General features: G+C 37.1%; 1 protein-coding gene across 7 annotated transcripts in view; it reads right to left on the reverse strand.

Moving 5' to 3' along the window:
* Positions 1-8,999: 8,999 nt before the first annotated feature.
* Positions 9,000-23,187, reverse strand: part of CFAP46 (cilia and flagella associated protein 46) — a 61,388-nt gene continuing 47,200 nt past the window's right edge. For 5 of the 7 annotated variants that reach the window (XM_027692280.1, XM_027692277.1, XM_027692278.1 and 2 more), the window contains 15 exons: positions 22,531-22,628; positions 21,791-21,870; positions 21,225-21,376; positions 19,304-19,425; positions 18,799-18,884; positions 17,718-17,882; positions 15,928-15,992; positions 15,316-15,367; positions 15,188-15,223; positions 13,969-14,071; positions 12,639-12,751; positions 10,639-10,720; positions 10,403-10,539; positions 9,864-9,950; positions 9,000-9,479 (listed from right to left, as the gene is read on the reverse strand). In XM_027692280.1, coding sequence (XP_027548081.1) covers positions 9,343-9,479; positions 9,864-9,950; positions 10,403-10,539; positions 10,639-10,720; positions 12,639-12,751; positions 13,969-14,071; positions 15,188-15,223; positions 15,316-15,367; positions 15,928-15,992; positions 17,718-17,882; positions 18,799-18,884; positions 19,304-19,425; positions 21,225-21,376; positions 21,791-21,870; positions 22,531-22,628 — 1,515 coding nt within the window. In that variant the 3' untranslated portion in view covers positions 9,000-9,342. Of the gene's footprint in view, positions 9,480-9,863; positions 9,951-10,402; positions 10,540-10,638; positions 10,721-12,638; positions 12,752-13,968; positions 14,072-15,187; positions 15,224-15,315; positions 15,368-15,927; positions 15,993-17,717; positions 17,883-18,798; positions 18,885-19,303; positions 19,426-21,224; positions 21,377-21,790; positions 21,871-22,530; positions 22,629-23,187 lie in introns of those variants that run through there. The other 2 variants (XM_027692279.1, XR_003535674.1) reach the window with 2 other exon arrangements.

The following is a 23,187-nucleotide window of genomic DNA, read 5'->3' on the forward strand; positions in this document are numbered from 1 at the left end:
ACACTGGGGGATAATTGCTTTGTGGTTTTGCTTAAAAATGTCAGCATTCCTCCATCAATTTACTTGTCTGTAGTGGAAATAGCTTTATATATATGTATATATTATGGTTGTCATAAGAGCTACCATTATGTTGTGAGGTCATGCTAGTTCCTTTGGGATAATGGTGAAAAAGGCACTAATGCTCAAGCCTGGCTAAATGAGTCACTCAGTGAAAACCAGATATTATGGAAAAGGTAATAGCAATCTTGGGACCCTTGTGATGCTGGAAACCTCAGATGTTTCAGCATGGAATCACCATTTCCAGGCTCCAAAGTCTTCTGCAATGGTACACCAGAGGTGCTCTGCATTTACACTTGTGCCAGTGCTTTCTTGTGGAAAAACAAACAAATCTGTTCTCAAAGCTGTATATTCTCAAGAAAAAAAACCAAACCAAAACAAAAAAAACCAAGTGGATTTTGACATGGGAAAAAAATAAAAATAGCTTTCAAAAACAATTATTTCAGTAAGAGATAAAATGCTGAGGTTTAAAAGTAGACTGTCCAGACTATTTTCCATAGCCCCAAATGTAGAGAAAGAATACTTTTTAAAATGTCATAAGGTCAGCTCACCTCAGCACCCACTAGCGGGAAAGAAGGTGAGAGCTTAGACACTGAATGATGTGTTGGTGCCCTTTAAAAAATGTTCATGTTCTTGCCCTGCCAACAGACAGCGAGCACAGCTTCTCTAGGGAGTCCTTACTGCTTATTGAAGATACAAATGTCTTAATATGCAGATTTGGATTCTCCAAAAATCCATGTACTGCAGAGCACTGCTAGAGGAGATACCTACCTGCTTACAGTGTAGGGACGTGGAGAGGGGCAGAGATCTTTATTAAAGACCAGCTCTACCACAAATTCATCATAAACCAGATTATTCCAGCAGAGCTCTGATGGAGATTAACAATTTCCATCTCATTATAAACATGCTGCTCCTCTTGCAAATATTTTTGCCTTGTTTTTTGGTAAAAAATGCGCTTAACCACATGTTCTTTCACTTTTAAGTAACAAGACCTTGCCCTTGCCCACACTGAATCTTTATTGCAAAGGCCTCTGAAAGCAAAAATACATCTAGCTATCAAAACATGTTTGAGAAACACATTTCTCTCTGTTTCTGACTTTAGATGAAATACTAATTCTTGCTTTTGTTTCCTGCTTTCTTCCATTCATTTCTTCTCCAGGCTCAGAGCAACAGCTCCAAAATAAAACACTTCTGATGCTCTCCCTCAGCTTGCTCTTACCTGTAGACCTGAGACCCCACTCAGAGGAGATGTTTTGTCCCAACAAATGCACTTGCAAAGGACAGAAGGTTTTGATAGTGAGATGAGGTGACTTGTCTAAGCCTAAGTAGGTCTTAGACAAGTGTGTTCAGAGTCTCCATAACATTCCTCTACCACTATTCCAGTCTGAGTGTTCCTCCAGTTATACCCAGGGCAGACAAGTTTGCTCACAGTATAACTAGAGGAATAATATGAATATTCATTGTCTAAAACCTCTTCTGTTTAATTATGACCTCAGTGAAAATGATTATCCAAGAAAACAGAGTCATGAACATTAACAATAATTCTCATCTCAATTATTGAGAAATATAATTTTAAATGATTGGTGAAGAGAAGATTCCTAGAAAATTTATGATAATGTTCTTTATTATAATACTTTGTGTTATAGATTGTACTATTCTTTCTCTTTATTACATTTATATTGAAGTCTCTTTCCTTTTCTCTGTCACAAATATTTAAAAATCTGTAAGAGAATTTAAGAGCCTTTCAGCAATTTGGCACACCGGTTTTAGCTCAACTATTATCTTGCTGCATCATGATATTAATGTAGTCATCTCTCTTTAGTCTCAATGAATTGCTATAAAAATGTCAAACAATTAGATTATATTGGCCAACGCAGCCCTGTTTGATTGAGTACAGATGTAGGCCATGTCCCTTGAATCACACTGATGGAGAAGCAGAAAGGCTTGTAGAACTCCAGTGCAAATTTATTTCAATATATGTATCACTTCGGTTCCTAATGTCAGTACTTGCAATACTAATAACCAAAAAATGCTAAATAGGTATTTTCAGATGGAATAAAAGTCAATGTCATTCAGGAGAAACACCAATGAACTCTGCTGGAGGAGGAAAAAAATGAAAATTATAAAACGAGCATCGAAGCCTGGTACAAACATAGACACTGCTCCAGGGCACAGATGTGTCTAAACCAGAGGGGCAAAATGAACATTTCTTTTGCTTATGGGAATAGTACTGCCTGGACCAGAAAATTTAACACACACTTTTGTGTCAGGAAAACAACCAGTGTATAAATACTTGATAGAGATATCTGGTTACAAATGTCTCAGTGTGGCCTCTGTGCCATTCTGATGGTCACTAGGACTGTGACCTCCCTTCTTCTTCAAGCAAAGTGTGCAGCACTTGCATGGAATGAAAAGCAAGGGACAAATCCTTACAGATCAAATCTCTGTCAACCATCAGGTGTCCACACAGACCATGTGTAGTGAAAAGCTAAAGCTGTGCTGTTAGAGCTTAAAAGCTGCAAGCAGCTCCAGTTCCACATATGATAAAAGTCCAGAAGGTGGCTGAGTTGTTCACATTTTGCTGGACCAGGCACACAATAGGCAAAGCACCCTGACAGTGTGTCTCCAGGGTATGAACTGCTTCAGCTGAACAAGTCTGTTCCCACACTACCCCAGCAAATCTTGATCCATGAGCATCTGAGCTCCTACTTGCTCTGGAGCAGCAGTGCAGGAGAAGGGCCCCTGTGATGTCAGTGATGGGATTACCGGCTAATTATCAACAAAAATAAAGGCCCAGAGAGGATCAGATGCACAGTGACAGGGCTGGAACTCTGTCGAGATCATGCTTAGTGATCTGTGCAATTTAGCTGCTGCCTCCCTGTGAGGACTAACCCACTGACTGCAGGTGCCCACCCCACACCTCAGCTGCAGCTCACTCTGTGCTCATTCAGCTGAAATTCTGTGAGCCACTGCAAGAGTTACAAGCTCAGAGAAATTCTGAGGACATGACAGAACTGCAAATATTTTTTGAAACCCATTCTTTTCTTTCAACAGAAAATCTTAATTACTTCTCTCTGCCAGTGTATTGACAGGTAATTAATAAATACCTGTCACATCAGTAGAAGAACAGACTGTTCTGACTGCTCCTGCAATGCTGAGAACTCCAGTAGACCAGCTCATTAATACCAGAATGAAGGTCAAGATGGCTACTCTGAGCAGATTAAATGTTTTCATCACAAACTTCTCCCCTTCCATTCCTCTCCTCTTCCAGGATATTGCAGATTACAGCTCTGACTTTAATTCCACTGTCACCAAGCTCAGGTTGGACTTCAGTTCTCTCACCAAGCTCACTTTGGACTTAAGTTGTTCTCCTGCCATCCCCAGCAATTTTCCAAATGAACACTCCTGTCCAACAGTATGAAACCCTTTTCTCTTACTGATGGATTGTGATCATCTTGTGATTGTCTTCATTGTGCTAATCAAAACAAATTGGGAGCACTGATTTGTCTCTTAAAATCTTGGCATTAAACAGAAAAAGAAGACAGAGAATAGCAGTGCGGACACCACTGCTGTGATATAAATATGATCTACCACCCAGTACCCGGTCATGTAATAAAACACCCACAATATATAATATTTTCACAAGGAAATCAGTACAGCTTATGATCGTTCAAGGGGAACTACCAGCTGAAGTTTTGAAAAACTCATATTTGGTTTGGTTTTGTTGTTTTTTTCTGCAACTCTCCCTTCAATGTATTGATGTCTTTCACAACTGACATACTTGTGCAAAATAAGGGAAAAAACCACCCCAAGTTAAAAAGAATTTTAGATAATAATGAACCTGATTCAGTTGACTTCAGTGTCCTTATCTGTAGCTTATCTCAGTGCACTTGTAGCCTGGAAAAGTTGTTATGTCAGTTGTTGAATTGTTAAATATGGTTACGGTGGGCCCATAAGAACCAGAAGTCTGAACGATCTGCCTTGCTAAGAAACTTGTCTTGTGACAATAACCTTCTTTAAGAAAATTAAGTCATGAAAAAGGCCAGATAATTATAAAAAAGATTTTTCGATGCCTGTTCAGAAAGTAAAACACAAACTCTTAATTAGTGCAGCACTAGTTCCTGGAAAAGCTGTACATGGTTTGTCCTGACAATTTCAAATGCTAAATGTCAAGTATGAGGCCATCAAGAAAAGGGACAGGTCATGAGCATTCAGTCACAGAAAGGATGCAGTGCTCGAGCTCAGAACTGACTCTGTTTAATCTTGCCAGTTTTCACCCTCTTCTGCCATCATGTGTCAGGCTGAAGCACTTTATGAAACAAAGGGAAAATAAATCACAGGAGTCATTTGGTGATAAAGAAGTATCTCCCTCAATGTTTCCCACAGATTTGGACACTGCCACCAAATGGAAAACCAAGTGAAAAGAGGGAGATGTTATGTTTGGAAATTTTTGCAAAGCCATTGAAATGTATATAATGTCTACTAATGACATCTTCAATTGCTGATGGTGACACAAAACACTAAGGATTAAGATTATGTTTATCGAAGATTATTTCCCTTTTAATTTCTTGAACCTTCCTGGCCCAAGATATTGGCGTTTACTTCTGAAAGAGGTCTTTATTTTGTTGCCTTCAACTGTATTGAACTCAGGACTTATGACACTCTTTTGACAGTGGAAGAATACTGTACTACTGTGTTTACAATGTTTATTTTAATATATTTAACAGTATACAGACACATAATAACAGATCTCAAGATTCATATTTCAGGGAATATTATGATTGATATGTCATGCACCGGGAACATTGTTAATATTTCATACTGCATTTTTATAAAAATAGGATTAAGTGATCTAAAATTAATTCTTGTACCAGAAGTCTTGGGTAACCATCTGGAAAACTGTAATTTATTACATATGTTGCCACTCTTCTGAAATAAACACTACTGTGACTACTGCTTTTGAAAATGGCACCTACCACGTTCATGAAAGACCCCACACATTCTGCTCTCAGTGGCTGAGAAACACTCTCTCATTACCTGAGGAATGACTTGGGTCTTCCACAGACGAGTCAGTATGTCAGAGCGCATAAGCATCCCTTCAGATTTATCTTGACCACATCCTTAAAACCTCTGTTTGTAACTATCTGTCACTGTATCCACATGGAGACATTGCAGTTGAGGCCTGAATTAACACCCGAGAGGTACTTTCAGCACCTCTTCCTGGTGGCTTTATCTTTCATTCAAACTAAACAGAAGAAAGAATTTATACTCAGGACAGTTGGCTTCCCTTTGATATCCCATTCCTGGAGAGCTTTCAGGTCAGACAGGGTGCGAAAGCAAGGGTTAGAAGGCTTAGCAGGCTGTAAAGTCATTAAATTAGTGTTCAAACACAGATGAATGGGCTTAAATAGTCATGGCAATGATCTGTACTACAACCTCAAATCTGCTGTTATTTCCCCACCTACAAACACCCACAGCCATCAGCTGCCATGTTTTGGGATATGCTCCACCTTTGCAAAGCGAGGAGAGAGCCCTGCTGAGGGGACAAGTCCAGCACATGGGATGAGAAACCCTCCAGTGACTGCTGATGGCAGCAGAATCTTAAAGAGATGACACCAGGACTAATGTCAGAGCTTGTCTTTTTGTTTTTTATCATTTTGTGGCAAACTCACTGCAGTTCTTTCCTGCAGACCATTTAGAACCACACACTTTTCTTGGACAGCTACCTACTACTCAAATTATGTTCTTGTCCTAGAATATTATCAATAAATTCACCATGATTTTTTTCCTCCTCACATTTTTCAGATTACATAAATTTTAGCTGACCAATTCTTTTCATGCTCAAATATATTATGAAATGTCATTTCTGTTATAAAAGCTAATTGATAATGTGATTTGTTATGTTGCTGAGACATAATTCAGAAAGGTATTTTAAAGCCCTTGATACATGGAATAGCACTAACTGTTTAATATTTCTTGTATGAATGGATACAGTGCATGGGAACGATGTGGTGCCACGTAGATGAAATATTTTCAGAAGCTTTTATTCTTGTTGTTTGGGCTTGTGCCAATGTCATTCAACGAGAGAGCTCATATGTCCTGAGCTGTATCTACTGTAATTTATTCCTGGGTCATTAGTTGGCAGGATTTTTTTCCTGCAAGTTGCTGAACAATATATAATATTGTAAAAATTAAGAGCTCATAGTCAAATAAATGGGCAGCATTCTCTAGAATACTCCTCAAAAAAGTAGAGGAGTATTTAACAATATTTTAATTTCATCATTTTATTTCGTAAAAAAATTTATTGCTTAATGTAATAATTTTTCGCCATTGTGAAAGTCCAGCTGGAGCACTGCACCCAGTCCAGGAGTCTCCAGTGTAAGACATGGAGCTGCTGGAGCGAGGCCAGAGGAGGGCATGGAGATGCTCTGAGGGCTGGAGCATCTCTGCTCTGGAGACAGGCTGGGACAGTTGGGGGTGTTCACCTGGAGAAGAGAAGGCTCCAGGAGGACCTTAGAGCCCCTTCCAGTGCCTAAAGGGGATCCAGGAGAGCTGAAGAGGGACTTTGCACAAGGGATGGAGGGATAGGACACAGATAATGGCTTCCCACTGCCAGAGGGCAGGGTTAGTTGGGATACTGGGAACAAATTCTTCCCTGCGAGGGTGGTGAGACCCTGGCACAGGTTGCGCGAGAAGCTGTGGCTGCCCCATCCCTGGAAGTGTTCAAGACCACGTTGGACCAGGCTTGGAGCAACCTGGGCTAGTGGCCCCATGGCAGGGGGTGGGACTGGATGAGCTTTAAGGTCCCTTCCATTCCAAACCAGTCTGGGATTCCATGATAAAAGAACTTGCCTTTCTGACTTTGCTATTCATACGTACCTAATGAATGGTTAAATATAATCCCATCTGCATTTCATCCCCACTCTTTCCAATGCAGTTATTAGCAAGTGCTCTTTCTACACAAACTCTTATATGAAATCAACAGTCTTAATTCTGCTTTTGTATTTACAGTTGGAAATTGGTTCACTCATTTTATATTCAATTTAAAGAATGAAGACTTTCTGTACAGCACCTTGTATACCTATGCCACTGTTTAGTTCTCCAAATAATCTGAAGCCACTTTGAAGACACCCCCTCATGGGGGTCTCATACGTTACAGGATGAACAAACCCTTCTGTGCTGCACTCAGAGTGTTTTGCTCGCACTGTCTGGACCTGCTGGCTCCCTCTGTGGGGAGAACACCTGCTATCGTTAGCATAGATAATTTGCTATGAGAGCACCTCACTTGGAAGTCTGAAGAATATCAGAAAATTTTGAGCTTTTAAAAACAGATTCTGAAACAGCAGTTTTCTACAGCATTCCTTCTCAACCTTTCCTTGCTCAGTTCCATTCTTGTTCACTGTCTTTAACAGAGAAGCATTGTGGACTCGCAGACTATACCAGCTGAGATGCTGAATCCTTCCTCAGTATAAATAAGCAGCAGGTTCCTCTCCCTTGTTAAACTGTCATTGTAAATGTAAAAGAAATATAAAAGATGTTAAGTATCTGTGCTCTTTTTCTTTTGACATCATTCCCACTTCTACTACGCATCTTCTCCTGAAGTGACTCTTTACTTTTGTAAAGATGTGCCTGCATCATGTGCCCGCATGTTGCTACAAACATATAATGGAAAAGAAGACATTATTTCTGGCACCAATTCCTGAAGGAATGAACTGATGTCTTCTGAGTGCACATTCACTCTGAAGTACAGTTCATCATCCACTCATGCAGTCCTACTACGATGATTTTATTGACTGCAATCTAGCACAGCAATACAGAGAACACCCCCACCACCCCAGGAGGTTTGGTTACACCTGCACTTCATTACTGATTAAGTAGTAGGCTAAGTTATTTCTATCAGTTTCATAAATAAACCACAGTAGTAAATTATTGAATAAGACCATTGTACCTGGATATCAGTGGTTTTTCAAACCTTTGAAATCTTGAAGTTTTTGTCTTGGATCATTCTCAAAGAGCAGCACTGACATTTCTGAAGCATTGAAACTTTTCTGCACTTTGCCATTCGTGAAACTTCTTATTTCAAGAAGGTGGAAGTTAATACAAATTCATAAGAACTGTCCTGTAGCAAGGCAGCCAAGGGTTCATGATTCCCATTGAATACACTTTTTTCCAAAGCCTTTTATGTTATACAGAAAGAGACAGCACTAGAAAGGTGGCATTCAAGGTGAACAACACATTAAGTGCAGGGAAATACAGTTTCACAGCAATGAATGTGTTGGAGTGTGATGTGAAAATTAATATTGGAAATAAGTAAGAAATTAACAATATAGTGGATATTTGCTATACTGAACAAGTGTGAACACTTGCTTCCTTCAAGAGAAATTGCTCCTTCAAACAGCAATTCTTGAGCTTCCCAAATACCACAAATGGGATTTAAAAAAGCAGCTGTGTCACAGAGACGCAATGAAATGGTACCTCATGAGACCTAAAAATAAACACATAGATGCCAGAACTTGGGAAAGGGACTCATGCCAGTATGTGGCAAAACATGGCAAGTTCAGAGAATTGAAAATATCTTACATTGACTCCTTAATTTTCAGACTGGATAACTTCAGAACAGTCTATGATCTCCTCTTACTTGGTATTGTTATCAAATGCCCAAATACATGCCACAAAAAATATATGTCCTGTCTAAATTAGGTTGTAAAAGGGAATAAAAATTATGCTTCTTATGGAGCACAGTTTGACAGAGCAGCTGCAGTTCATATAAGGTCATCTAATTAAATTGTGAAAGCAACAGGGAAGGAAGCAGAAATTTATATTCTATTGTGTGCATACGGAAAGTATTTTGCATGTCATTATTTTGTAATTATGGTTTATATAGCCCTAGAACTCTTACCAGGTTCTAATTGTAACACATCAGATAGCCAAGAATAGTATCCTTTCAGTGCCATATTAATGTTCTATCAGCATCAGACACAAAAAAACTGTTACAGGAAACAACACATCACCATTTTATTGGGGAAAAAAAAGACTCTTAAAATGGTTTTAGTTGCAATAACAATCAAAGATTTATACTTTCCATAAGTGCTAAATTATTTTACATCTATTCCTACTGCTATCACTACAAATAAAGTTTTAAAGCATGTAATTTAAAAATGCACTGCTGTTTAACAGAGCATATTACAAAATCCATACACATAATAATCTTATTTGGGATTTTGAAAAAACAAAGGTTCCCTGTGCACAGTGAAGGTGTTCCCAGCACAGAAAGACTGACACAAATTACACCAAAATGACGTTGGGTAAACCATAGAGCACACAGTTGAAAAATGATGGATGAGTTGCAGGAAGATCTGGGGAAGTGTGAGCAGTCTGTTCTTCTGTTCTGTCTCCAGGAGAGCTGGGAGAATCCACTTCCACTATAAAAATATTGCAAAAATCATTCTTATTTCTGAATATGACTGAATAGAAGAATGCTTTAAGTGCCATAATTTAACACATCTTTTCTTTGATTAATACTCTTTTATGTTCTTGCCACTATATCTAAGAAGCATTTTCTGAAAAAACCCAGAAAACTAGGGAATGTTTCTGATCCGAATTCCTTCTCTCTTCAATTCTATGAGAGTGCAAGTTATAACTAAAATTTATTTTATTAACCCTTATTTTAAGAGGTAAGTCCCATACAGAAAATTGTCACAGGTCACCTGAGAGGTTTCACTTCTACCTATGAACCACCCATAGATCTACCAGGTTCTAGTTAATTTGCACAGTCAGTCTCTTGTACTAAGCTTTTTAATTCTTACTTTTAATGGAATCCCTTTTCTTGTGAATTCCACTCTTTTGAAGAATACGGACTGTCTGCCCGGTTGTTCTACCATTGCTCAGCAAATCTGGAAAGAAATGTTAGTTTCTGTGAGTTTTTAACCAAAGTTTTGAAATTCAACAAAGTATCAACCCTAGAGCCTGGTGCTTTCAGATTTAAAACTCAATGCAAAAGGATACTTTACAGATCCAGTTATGTATTTCTGAGAATGTAAGTTCACTCCAGTTTTTGTTTTCCCCATAGCTGATGTAGCTACAGGTTGCCAAGTCCTAAGGCACTGCTCCTCACTGGAGAAATCCTATTCTTACCCTGTGACCATCAACAAACACCCCACTAACACTGTTTTAGGCAGGTTACTGTTCTGTTTGCAAGATCAACCTGTCAACACCACGGTGGCTCCTGCACACAGTTCACCCCCTATGGAAAGTCCAGGCAAAGTTTGGTGAGGAGCAAAGGAAGAGGAGCCAGGAGCCAGGGAGATGCACACACCAGGTGTCTGAAGCAATAGCAAACACTCACTCTGGAACAGGATCTCCAGCCTCTCTGCATTCTCCCGCAGGCTCGTGTACCACTGGGTGGCCACTACACAACCAACTCCAGTCAGGCTCAGCAGCATTGCTGTCTCTGTTGGTCTCTCTAGAGCAATATGTAGGCAACTAAAGAAAACCATAAGTATATTTGTAACTCAGAATTTTAACTTTGCTTTGAAATAATCTGCCTTATTGTGGACTTCACTGAAAACATGTTTGTCCTACCTTTTGTGGATATCGGAGTTTGTAATTCTTTGGTAACTTTGCTGTGATCGTACCAGATCCAGAAGAACCATCAAATTGCATTCTGGAAAAAAATATATTATAGCAATGGTACTGCACTAATAATAATGTCCAGCATAATAAATATAGGTAAATTAAGCCTTTTGTAAGTTAATTACTTTCTTGAACACAGTCTAAACAACTAATATAAAACTTATATATTTCAGCAAAAACTGTCAAGTATAATGTAAAGGAACAAATAAAGTCATCCTAACATTATCTGATGTAATTTTGCTATGCTTTTCCATAGTGTTTTGCAGGTTTTTTGCTGTGCCACATTAGTATAACTGATAATGAAGTTCACATACCATCTTATTACAGCCAATGACCTGTATGACTGAATTCCGTAGTTATAAACTCTCGGAAGAGTTTATGCTATGCAGGTATGGAAATGTTTTCTATGCAACTCCTCTCCACAAGTTACAACCAGTTACACCTCCAACATGCCTCATTTTCCTTAAAGGTCTCCAGTAAAGTAACTCAGAATACTCTCAGAATTAAAAGGCTTTGCCTACTGTTTGGTTTGCTGTAGTTTTAATCTGTTACTTATTCTCCTGACCTGAGCAATCTCCTCTCAATATGTTGATCTTTCCTCCTAAAGTATGTTTAAAATGCATATAAACCTATCAGTGCACATACATATTTATGAATAAAACTAAGCACACAAACTGTGGTACAGCCTTCTAACTGCTCTTATTGTTCTCCACCAATGACTTACTCTATGTTGTCAATATTCTTCTCCAGTTGAGACCTTTGCAAAACTAAGTACAGTGGAAAATTATTTCATATAACTTGCAAATGACACTCCTGTATAGTTATCCCTATACAGAGCTTGTTTCTTTTTAAGTCTAGGAAGAGTACATTGTTTAATTTGTGATCCATCTCAACTCTGTTCTGTAATTCTGCCTCTTAAGCAGTCATTTCCTAATGTATTAATGTTTAACTGACTATTTTTCCTTAAGTATAACACCTTCTACTAGGCTTTCCCAAATTATGCCCTGCATAAAGCAAGGTTAATTTGCATTCTGATCTTGCATTTCAGGATTTGCTAAACCCCTCCATTCTCTTTCTCAGCCTGGTCTCATGCCCAGATTCAGCAGTGATATATTTTATTTCATCCTGTAAATTAGCAAGCCAATATTTAATAATCTTGCATCTAGGTTAGAGCTTTCAGAAATCTCAGGCAGAATTAATCCTGGCATATTTTAGGAGTAGGACATAGGACAGGGTTTAACAACTTTCCGAAAGTTGCCATACCTGTAAGTATCTGTTCTTCTCACTTTCACACATCAACATAATACAGCAACTCAGCTACACTGACAAATTCAACACAGCTCCAAAGTTAAGCTTCTTCCAGATGTGCAAGGGGAGTGGGAGGAGAATGGAAGATTGTGAATCTGGAAAACTAGTCCTGACACTAAACCTTAGGCTACAACAAAAAGACGAATTGTTGTGAAGAAGCAGAGAAGAAAATACCTTCTCAGAGCCTACAAATGTTCCATAACATCAGAACAATCCTTCAGCATTAACCCAGCACTGATGGACAATTCTGCTTTGCCTCAGTGGAGACTTCTGAATTTTTGAGAATTGGCACCACAGAGGTTGTTCTAAGCAATAAATAATAACTTGCAACCAAATACTTAATTCCAAAGTAAAGGAGAGGATTCACTGGGAAAACCATTAGATGATGACTCAATTTCTGGAACCTAAGAAATTCCAACATTTGGAAGTGAAGAAGGACTAACCTTATTTGTGAGGAATAACAAGAAAGCTGTACAACAGAATAAAACCTACATAATACAAAGGTTTTTGATTAAAAACCCTGGATCTCAAAAAAAAGCCCCTAATTACTAAGATCAATACTAAGATAATGATACAGTAGGACATGCCTAGGAATAAAAGGTGATGTCATTAAAAAATATTTCTCAATTTGCTTATCTTACTTGGGATGTTCATAGCAACCAATCTGTTCAGTAATACATGAGACATGAATCTCTCCATCCCATAGAAGAGAAATGCACTACAGCTTGTGAGAAGCTGCTCCCACTCAGCTTGGCTAAAAGGAAGGAAGAACAAAGAAAGGAAGTTACTTTTATCTTACTGTTTACAAGAATACTTTTTCAGAAATTATCCACAGCAAGCACTTCAGTGTTATTTACCCCAGAAATTATTGCAACAGAAGTCAGCATGCAAAGCAAGGAGACAAATCAGACTGCAGAATTCTATGAAAAATGTAGTAACTCATAGGGACTAATTAATAGCAGCTATTTTAATACAGAGGTGTACTAAGTTTAGTAACATCTCTTAGTGAGCAAGAGGCATAGTGTATTTTTAGATGAATACCAGTCTCTCCATAAAAATATTTTAAAAAAATCATTGTTGTATGCATTGTGCAGCTTTGAAATCCCAGTCTTTAGTCTAACATTCAAAGGCAGTATTTGTATAGGCACCCATTGCACCCACCAGAGCACAAAGCCATCGGGGTTTGAAAAGAGATGTGGATAATAAGCCCAGCTGGCAGCAAAACCTGCAATTTGATAACAACCATCCTTCTAATTGCTAGGAAGAAATACTAAAGAATCTACTCAGTGACATTAACTTATTAGGGAAGATTCCAAAGGACTGATTGCTGAAACAGCAGTTAGGAAGGAAGGTCCAGTGATGGCCATGTTGACTCATAGGACTTGTCACTGCTTGACCTCTCGAGATCCCTTTTATCCCTCTATGATTTTGATCTTAAAAGTAAAGTACTTCTATAAAGAATGGTGTGTTTATGAATATACTCCATAAAATGGTATTACCTCCATAATCAATGGCTGAAATTGGGAACTCTTGACATGTACCTTGACTACTTTGCCTCTGAAATCTGTACTCCAACCTTACAGCTGACTCAAGGTACATGGGGATGCTACAGGTTTTAACACTTGGATTTAAAAACAGTTATGAGCAAAGCCAGAAATTACACTTATGCTCGCATGCTTATTCATCAAAAACTGCACCAGGAGACTTTCTGTCAAAATTACATTATCTACATATACAGCAACTCTGACAAAACCCATCAGGCTAAATCCCTTTGTGGCACTGTATTTCAGATCCCTAAAATGTTCTGTCTATAAATCTAAATCTGTGTTTGAAACAATAACAATGGTCTGCTATGTGTTTACCAGCTCAGGAAAACTTGACCCTATTTTTATGACCAAAGACTCTGGAAAAAGGCACAATTTTAAACAAGAAACATGGATAAAACAAGAAAGCAGACAGCATATTACATACCTTGGAACACGCATGTTGCCAATGACACCTTCCCACTGTGCTGTGAACTTGTCACGGTATTTTTCTAGGATTTCCTTTATTTTCTGGGAAGGACTTGAAGCTTCTGTAATAACAGAATTTCATCCTTATGAGCATAACATGCTACAAACTACACTGGGAAATCCTAATTTCAAAAATTTTAAAATGAGACTATAATATTTACAGGTCATCATTATATTTCATGTTTTTTGAAACCTAAGTCTGGCTTTTAAAATTGAAGCAATTGTGACATTTTCAGAGTAAAAGTCTTATTCCCATTTAAAGGTGTATCTTATAATGGACAAGAATTATTTGGTAGACAGGTTAAGGACTTCAAAAGCACAAAATAAAAACTGTAGATACCCTGAGGAAAGGGTAAAGAATTGAAAACCAGTACTGCTCATACAGTTCTCTTTCAGAGGCTCAGAGAGGACTTAAGTAGGTGGATAAAACAACTGAATTTCCAGAGTCCTGATTTCAGAAAACAAGACTCCAACGCCACCTCTGCTCTCCAAGGACATTGCACATTTAATGACAAATCATTTTCTCTTTTTGACTATATTTCATACTAGTGTAAATTAAAGACAGACACTAGAACCAGATACTGAGCACATGAACAGTGGTTTATTTTGATCTGCTGTGAAGGAGAAACTACAAATGCAAGAAGCCATTCTGTGCTGTGCCACTGGTTGTTCAGTAGCTGCTTTTGTGTTGCGTTCAGACTTAAAAACTATTTCGACAGCTGAAGGGAGCCACAAGATAAGATGGAGAGGGACTGTTAATAAGGGTCTGGAGTGACAGGACACAGAGAATGGCTTCCCACTGCCAGAGGGAATTCTTTCTTCCCTGTGAGGGTGGGGAGGCCCTGGCACAGGTTGCCCAGAGAAGCTGTGGCTGCCCCATCCTTGGAAGTGTTCAAGGTCAGGCTGGACGGGGCTTGGAGCAACGTGGGATAGTGGAAGGTGTCCCTGTCCACGGCGAGGGGTGGAACTCATGATCTTTAAGGTCCCTCCCAATCCAGATAGTCTGGGATTCTGTGATTCAATTAAAATCCATTGTTTCACTGATGCCCCATTTACTGTTCTGATGAACAGCAAAGCTTTTTTACCTACATCTTTATGTCATGACTTCATTTTTTGGTACAAAATTTTCTCAATTCCATGGGTAGATGGTGAAGAAATTATTATTTAATATATATTACCTGCTTCACTTCCTTCATTATAGGGGTCCACAATGTCTGATAAACAGTTAAGCAGAAACAATGCGATTTAAACAACAAAAGAAGAAAGTTTAGCTGATATACTTGGCTTATAGTTTGTGAAAGGATACATTTAAAATTACGAGCATCAACACTCAAGGGTAAATCACGATTAACTGTTGCCTACAATTAAAAAGAATACATATTCTACTGCATGTAAAAGTTTCAATCAAATATTAACAGTATTGCATGCTTTCTGTCAAACAACTAACAGGAGGATGTGTTAAAAAACTGCAGGATTAATGAAGATGATACTCAATTGTCAATGGAAATTAAAAGCGTAAGTTATTCTGCATTATCTAAAATGCACAGACACCCATTACATAAATACACGTGTCTGCACATAGGCAAATACAGATATACATTTATAAAAACTATATGTATCCACTATATGAAATATATTGTTGCAGGACATCTTTTAGTAACTTTAAGCAGCTCCCTTGGTGGGTTATTAAATATGTCCCATTTACAAAGTACGATTTTTCCAAGAAGCAACTCCTTGCAAAATCAACAGCAAAATTTTTATGGACTTATGTGACATTTATTCCACTTGAGAATTCTAGCACACATAATGAGCTTCTATGCAAGCCACTTCAACACTTTTCTTTGCAAGTTCTTTAACATTTTTAACAAAAAATAAAAGCTATTCCTATAAAGTTTATTTAAAAATATGGAAAGTTCACCATTTGAACACTCTTTTTCTGACGTGATTTTGATTTTGTTTCTTTAGATATTTCAACATCTGTCTCTGTGAAATTGAAAAGAAATTTTTTTTAATATAATAATAGGCAGTTTTAGAAAATAAATGTCCTCGAAGGTTTGCACATATATATTGTAGTAACAACAACAACAATAAACAACAACAATAATAAACAGTGATAACAACAGGTTAAAGTGGAAAAATAAAAATTCCTTTCAGAACACAGCAAGGCAAGGACATTACCCAAACCTTCTTGCCTAAAAATACTGGTTTTTAAGAGGAAAACAAGCTGGAGATGTGATCCCTTACACATGAAAATGCTTCATTACACTGCCAATTTCGGATAGAGTTGAACAGTGATTATCAAAGCACTGTCTAGGCCTATTGCCACATTTGTTAATTGTTGATGTTAATGGAACCACTGAAGCTTCTGTGGGACACACATATATCAAAAGGAAAAAGAAGTGTCATATTTGAATTGGAATTTTTATTTGTTCAAGGGAATTTTAAAAAGCACAGAAGAGTGACTTCTATTTCTCACTGTATGACCACCACCCAGAGCACCCAGAGCACCCAGAGCACACGTTTCAGCCACTGTCACTGGAGTGCCCTGAAGGCTGGGGGCAGTTTGAGATCCACATTCACACCCCTCTGGCTCATGTTCACTGAGTCAGTGGCCACTGTCACAATCTCATCAACAGAGACTTTGCAACTCTGCTCCCTCTTATTTATCTGCTTCTAAAATCAGGCAACCATAAGTAGTTTCACTTTAAAAAAGGGAAAACCAGAAATGGAAAAAATTTTACATGTTCTTAAACTCATATTTCTGAAAGACCTGTAACAGGGTATGAGTGTGTACATAAACTAAAATTATTCTAATCTCAGGTTATTTACAATTCTTTCCCTTTAGAAAGAAGAGGTGAAATGAAGGCTAAACACTATTAAATATTACAGACACGAACACTATACAAGAACCTCCCTGGAACAGAATACTTTCATGGTACAGAGTGAGATTTTCTAAACTTGGTCTATTTTTTAACTTAGACTAAGTTAAATAATAGTTTTAATAATTTTATGTGGTATTACCTATGCACAAGGAAAATGCAACTTCAAATTTTTAACTTCAGTAATAGAAGGTATCTTTGATTTATACAAAACCTGCTTACTCCCTGCATTTATTACTCACTTCTAGATCTAAGAAATGAGTTTTAAGATGACATGAGGTCGAGTTTACCAACTGTTCAACTACCTCATTTTAACTCATTTCACTGAAGAGTTTCTGTAGGGTTTTTGTACATTTGTAGCACAAAAACCAAGAAGAAAGCAGTTCAGAGATTAAAAGCTTTTTACATTTGTTATTTTGAGCATTCTTACAGTAATGTTAAAGAATATTAACAGAAGTGTAAATTCTTATTTTTCCAGTGCAGCAGAAAACAGCTTTAAAAGGTTTAAAACCATACTTGTAAACTTGGCCTGAAACTTTGCAAGCCATTTTAGATTCCACTGAGTTTTACATAATTCTTTAATGTACAGAGGTTATTTTAAATTAGGTACCATTGCATCATCAGCCTGTACATTGAAATAAGTCTACTGTACTATATAGTCCATCTAAAAAACTGGAAACCTATTGTATGTGTCAGCCTTCCAGTAAAATATACACCACCATTCATATTATTTAAACTTTTAAGTATCTTGTTTTCTGCATCATTATGCTAAATGAAAGAATATCTTTCATTTATCTTCCATAAATAGATACTGTTTATCTAATAGTACCTGACTCAGCCAAACGTCGTCGATTGTAGAGAATCTGGAGAGAAAAATCTCTGGATACAGAACTTATTCCTTCCTCTTTAAATACACTCAGAGCTTCCAAAGGCAATTCCATAAGTAATGTATCCCCTAGTAATACCACACACAATTCTAAATCCATAGATGTCTCTAAAGAAATATGACAGAACATGATTTAGTAGTTCTCAGTTTGTATACAAATAACTGCAGTTAGATGTAAAAACCTAAATTTGCTCTATGACATGAACTTCATTGTACTGTGGATCAAGTGCACTGTGCAAAAATACTTCTTTTGCTACCATTACTCCTAAGATGTTCTCAAACTTCTATGCACTTACGAGCACCAATTCTTAGAGGGAAAAATATCCCCATATTAATAACAAACAATCTCATATCCAAGTCCAGGTATATGCAATACGTTCAGGAAAATTATGTTTGGAACTGTAAAATTGCTATAGCAGTGTTTGGCTAAACAGCACAGAGTTGTAAAGGAACCCTTATCTAATACTGTGTCTTTCTCTAGAAAAATTTTGTTTATGGTATTTAGGAAAAAAAGTATTAAGTATTATTATGACAACATTTCTGTTCTACAGAGAAAGAGCAAATCATGGCAGACAATTTATCCACTTTTTGCAGAACTACTCAAGACATGTTCAGGGACATACTACAGCATTAGCCTTGCACTGAGGCCAACAACCTGTGAGAGTCCATGAAATGCAGAAAAAGACAAAACACAAATTGATCTACAGACTTAAAAAAGCTCTTTATTCTAGCTTTTCTCTTGAAAAAAACTGATTTGTGATAAAGCCATTTCATTTAGGCGTCTACAGCCTGTATGGTTTGGAAAACTCTAAATAAATGCAGAAGGATAGTTCCATCCAGCATATAAATCTTCTCTTTGATAGTACTCTGAAATGCTTGACTTGATATAGAAAATAAACCAGACAAAACCAAGGCTTTGTCTTCTCCCTGCTTTATATAAAATTAAAACTAAACTGACTGGATCTTCATATCTGTCTGTACATATGTGCACACACACATATGTTGTACTCTGAGGAGCACATACCCCGCATTCCAGCTTGTTTAGTGTCCTTGTCTTTCATGTTCTTTTTTCCGGATTCAGCTGGTGAAACTGTTACACACTGGGATTCTCTGGGAAGAGGAATTCAGTGAAAATATTGGCAGTACTAATACTCGTGTAAGTAAAAATTTTCACAGGAAACACAAAGACTAAACTGCTTCAATGCTTCCAAAATTAAATTTTACACAAAGGATGTGCTCCCTTTGGAGTTCCTGTCCTTTGGAAATCCCATCTTTAAATAGTTTAATTATAATGTTGCATACTGAAGTGTAAGTGTAACGTAAACTGGAGAATGGTGCTTGTTAGAAATGGCTTTTAGTCTATCATGTGGCTCAGCCTCTTAGTCTGGCATATCCTGCATATCCTGTCCTTCAGGATGTAGAACCTTCATTCAGCAGGGCATCCTTGCTAAAACCATTCCTTTATTTGAAGGACTTGAGTCAGAGTTCTGTCTTCACAAATGATAATCGAACAAGTCAACATGTCTTACCTGATAGCAGAAAAATCAAACTGTGACAGTACTGGTTTCAGATATTCTTCCATAATTTCTAATATTTCAGAGAAATCTGATGTCAAATCAAGTCCGTTATCATCTGTTTTCTCTGTTGGAGTCTATCACACACATTGAAACAAAAATTGGAATACTTTCCCCCTCCCTCCTGGTTAAATGCTATTATTTATATAATTTTTTTATGTTAAATCAGAGGCTAAATCAAGTAATTTGAAACATCATAAAATGGAAAATATGAAAAGTCAGTTTCAAAACTACTTTACTTCAAAATTTCCTACCAAATTTTGCAAAATATTCCAACATAGGAATCAGTACAAGATGTCAATATTTACTATTTAAGCAATAATACACTTCAGCAATTTCAATGGGGAATGGCAGAAAAGTAGAGCAGAAAGAAAAGACAACGTGCTCCACCAAACAATGAGAAGAAATTGGGCAAGGAGAATCTTGAGAAATGAACAGAAACTGCACGATGAACATAGAAGAAGCAAATGAAAGCATACAGAGAGATCAGGAACAAAGTAAACAGAATGAAGAAAATAGATAAGGAGAGAATAGAACCATGTAGAAGAGGAGGACACTGAAAACTGAAGCTTGTAAAATCCAACACAAAACCACTCCTTGGACAAAGGAGTTCAACCAAATGGTGAGGAGTGTTGGCATTAATGACTGGGCTCCTCACTCAGGCTCTGTGGGGTTAGTACAGGTTGCATACAGGACTGGGGGTTGTAACTTGTACATTTTAAAAACCTAAGCCACCTGTTCTTGTCATCTGTTCAACCTGATGTTATCTCAGCACCGTGTTCTTTACTTACACAACTATAGCAAATCTTTACAAACTTGCCAATACATGTATTGGGTAAGAGAAAATGATGAACGCTTCACCCATCTGCAATAATGGGTGTTTTAACTGGAAGATGCCAACATGATGAATAAAACAGAATTACAATTCAAGAACCAGATTTGTCAAAGTTGTGTCATTAATGACACAATGAAAACTTGTACAGAAAATTCAATATGATCTGTATTTTTTACCTTTATACTAATGATGGAAATAGGCCTATACCAGCTTTTGTTAATGCTATAATTAACAGTGAATTTTCCTTATCATTAGATAAAACCTAAGTTTTATCTAACAAAGCCAAAATTAAAGTAAATTAAAATGCTAGGATGTAGACTTGTACATTTACTGTGTAGAAAACCATCTGTCACCTTGCAGATTAAAAGTGTTTGTGAAAGTCACAGGCTTTTCCAATACCTTCATGTTACACAACTTGTGCTCACTGATTGTGACAATGTCCTTAGAGAAATGAGCCTTTCTGCAGTAACAGAAAGCTTTTATCAGCTAGAATTTAAGAGGGTTCTTCAAACTTAGACTCCAACAAGATATGTCCTTGAAGCAAAATTTTGTGACTAACAGACTTGGATCAACTGTGTCCAAATAAGTTACTACAGTGCAGAAGATATTGTGTGCCCTAGAAAAACTTTTCTGTGTTGGAAATCAGTAATAAATCTCTGGCTAAGGTAGTTTTATTTAAAGGGTTGCAATCTGTGATCCTGATTTTTTCCTTGGGATAGCATCTGCTTTCATGTGATATGAAAAGCAATGTACATTTGCAAGTGCAAATCTCAGAAGTACAGCACATTTTCAAGTAAACTGCATGAATTTTCAATTCTGATAAACCACCAAACATTTCAAAGCTTCTGTATGATGATGAACAGAACAACAACAGCACAGTAAGATTAAATTTTAAGGCAGACTACACAGCACTTAGTAACTGTTAAGCCTAGGGATGCTACACTTGGAATAAACTGAAAAATTCTGCATAAAGAGTATCTATCATATTTTTAGTACATATTTTTCACCCTATTTTAAACCTAAGGTAATAAAATTCATTACCACATCTGTTTTGGAGACAAACTCTTGCAAGTGCTGAATGACATTTTGTTTAAGATGACTCTTCATTTTTTGCTGCTTGTACAGATGCACTTTTTCCAACAAAACACGAAACGCATCAGGATTCACAGGAAATCGAGACACTTTGGCCTGCACTGTTAAAAGGAGGATAACACCCCCTTAAGACTCCATCTGAGACATATTTGTACTTGAAGAAATGATTGTACAAAGACCACCAGTTTCTAAAGCCATGGCATTTTTTAAAAATTAAATACAGACATATATATATAAGCATAAAATATATACAGAAATGCACAGTGAAAAAAACCTCTACAATTATTTATCTGTTACAACTTCAGCCTTCAAATATAAACAAAAATTCTGCAAACTGTGACTAGATACATTATATCTGATAACAAAACATATATTTAGGAATTTATTTTCCTTGATAATTAAGAAGAGTTAAAATTATTTGAAAAAGTATTTTGAAATTTTACTGAAAGCTATGAGTCTTCTCATAACATCACTGCAATAATTTTATCTCTCAAATAAATATAAGAGGTACTTACTCATCAGTTGGGGGAGTTTTTCTTTTTGCTGTGCAGTGCTTACTTTGGGCATCTCAATTAATGAACTGTACAAATTTGATCTATGGAAAGAAGGAAAGTGCTGAATAGATTATTTGACTGTTCAGCCTTGTTTATATGACTCATATTTATTAGATGAGTAATTATTACCCTCTAATTTAATGTGATCACAAATACTCCCAAAACGCAGGATCTACCCCCATCCTGGGTTCAAATCCCTGCAAAGTCTAGCTAGAACAAACTGAGAGCTGTAAGGTAAGTTCTTTTATTACTATATAGCCAATAAGGTAGACCTCCATTTGTTCCACGACAATTATTTAAGATATTTTAGAACTGATGAATGCACTCAGTCAATTCCTATAACTCAGTTTATGAGTGGTTGCTGATTAGGCTGCAATCATCAGACAACTGGTGGCTTTATAAAGCTAAATATGACCCTTCCTAACATTTCCAGGAGCATAAGCAATAGGGGCTGGAAACTACTAACAGAAACCTTTCAAGTGACCTCTGGAGATTTAAGAGAGAATTAGGGAAATCAAAAGTACAGAAAATGTCCAGCTTTCAGCTGCAGGCAGTTTTATTTATATATTAATTTGTTCACTATGCTAAAATTCAAGTCCAGCAAAATTAGAAGTGAACGGCAATAAATAACCAAAATAGTGATTATTTACAGGTAAAAAAAGATGACGTTTGTAACAAACCAAAATGATGAAATTTTATACCTGTCTTCTGAGTGCTGGAGAATAACTAAGTAGAAATTGGATGGCAATTCATCCATTATATTAAAATGTTCAACAGGAATACAGAGGTTCCTCCATGCCTGTACAATAGTTGAAAAGTAGCATTATTTTCATAGATTTAAAAAACCCCATTCTTAGTTCTTTCATTATAAAATCGATAGTAATTCTAGGAAAGAAGGTACTAACACACACACATGCATATATATATATATATTAATAAAAAGGCCCAAACACTTAGCAGATGTGCCAGGACAAGCGACTCTGTCCAAAGAACAGGAAACACTTCCCTTGAGGGAAATAAGCACTGGCACAGTTTGCTCAGGGAGGTTGTCGAATCTCCATCCTTGGAGATATTCAGAAGCCACCTGGACACAGTCCAGGATAACTGGCTCTATGTGGCCCTGTCTGAGCAGGGGGGGTTTACAAGACAACCTTCAGAGTTTTTCTAACCTCAACCATTCTATGATAGTGCAGATTAAACAAACTAAAAATACTGTAACTTACTCCACTCTTCATAACAAGATGACTTTTTTGGCAACTACACTATTTTTGAAGTTAAAATGCTATCAAATCCTAGCAGAATATTAGCAAAAGAAGGGAGTAGGATAATTCATAGTAACATTTGTAAAAGTCCTTCAA

The sequence above is a fragment of the Neopelma chrysocephalum genome, unplaced genomic scaffold, assembly GCF_003984885.1.
Source record: "Neopelma chrysocephalum unplaced genomic scaffold, ASM398488v2 Primary Assembly neopelma1_85, whole genome shotgun sequence".
Classification (NCBI taxonomy): Eukaryota; Metazoa; Chordata; class Aves; order Passeriformes; family Pipridae; genus Neopelma; species Neopelma chrysocephalum.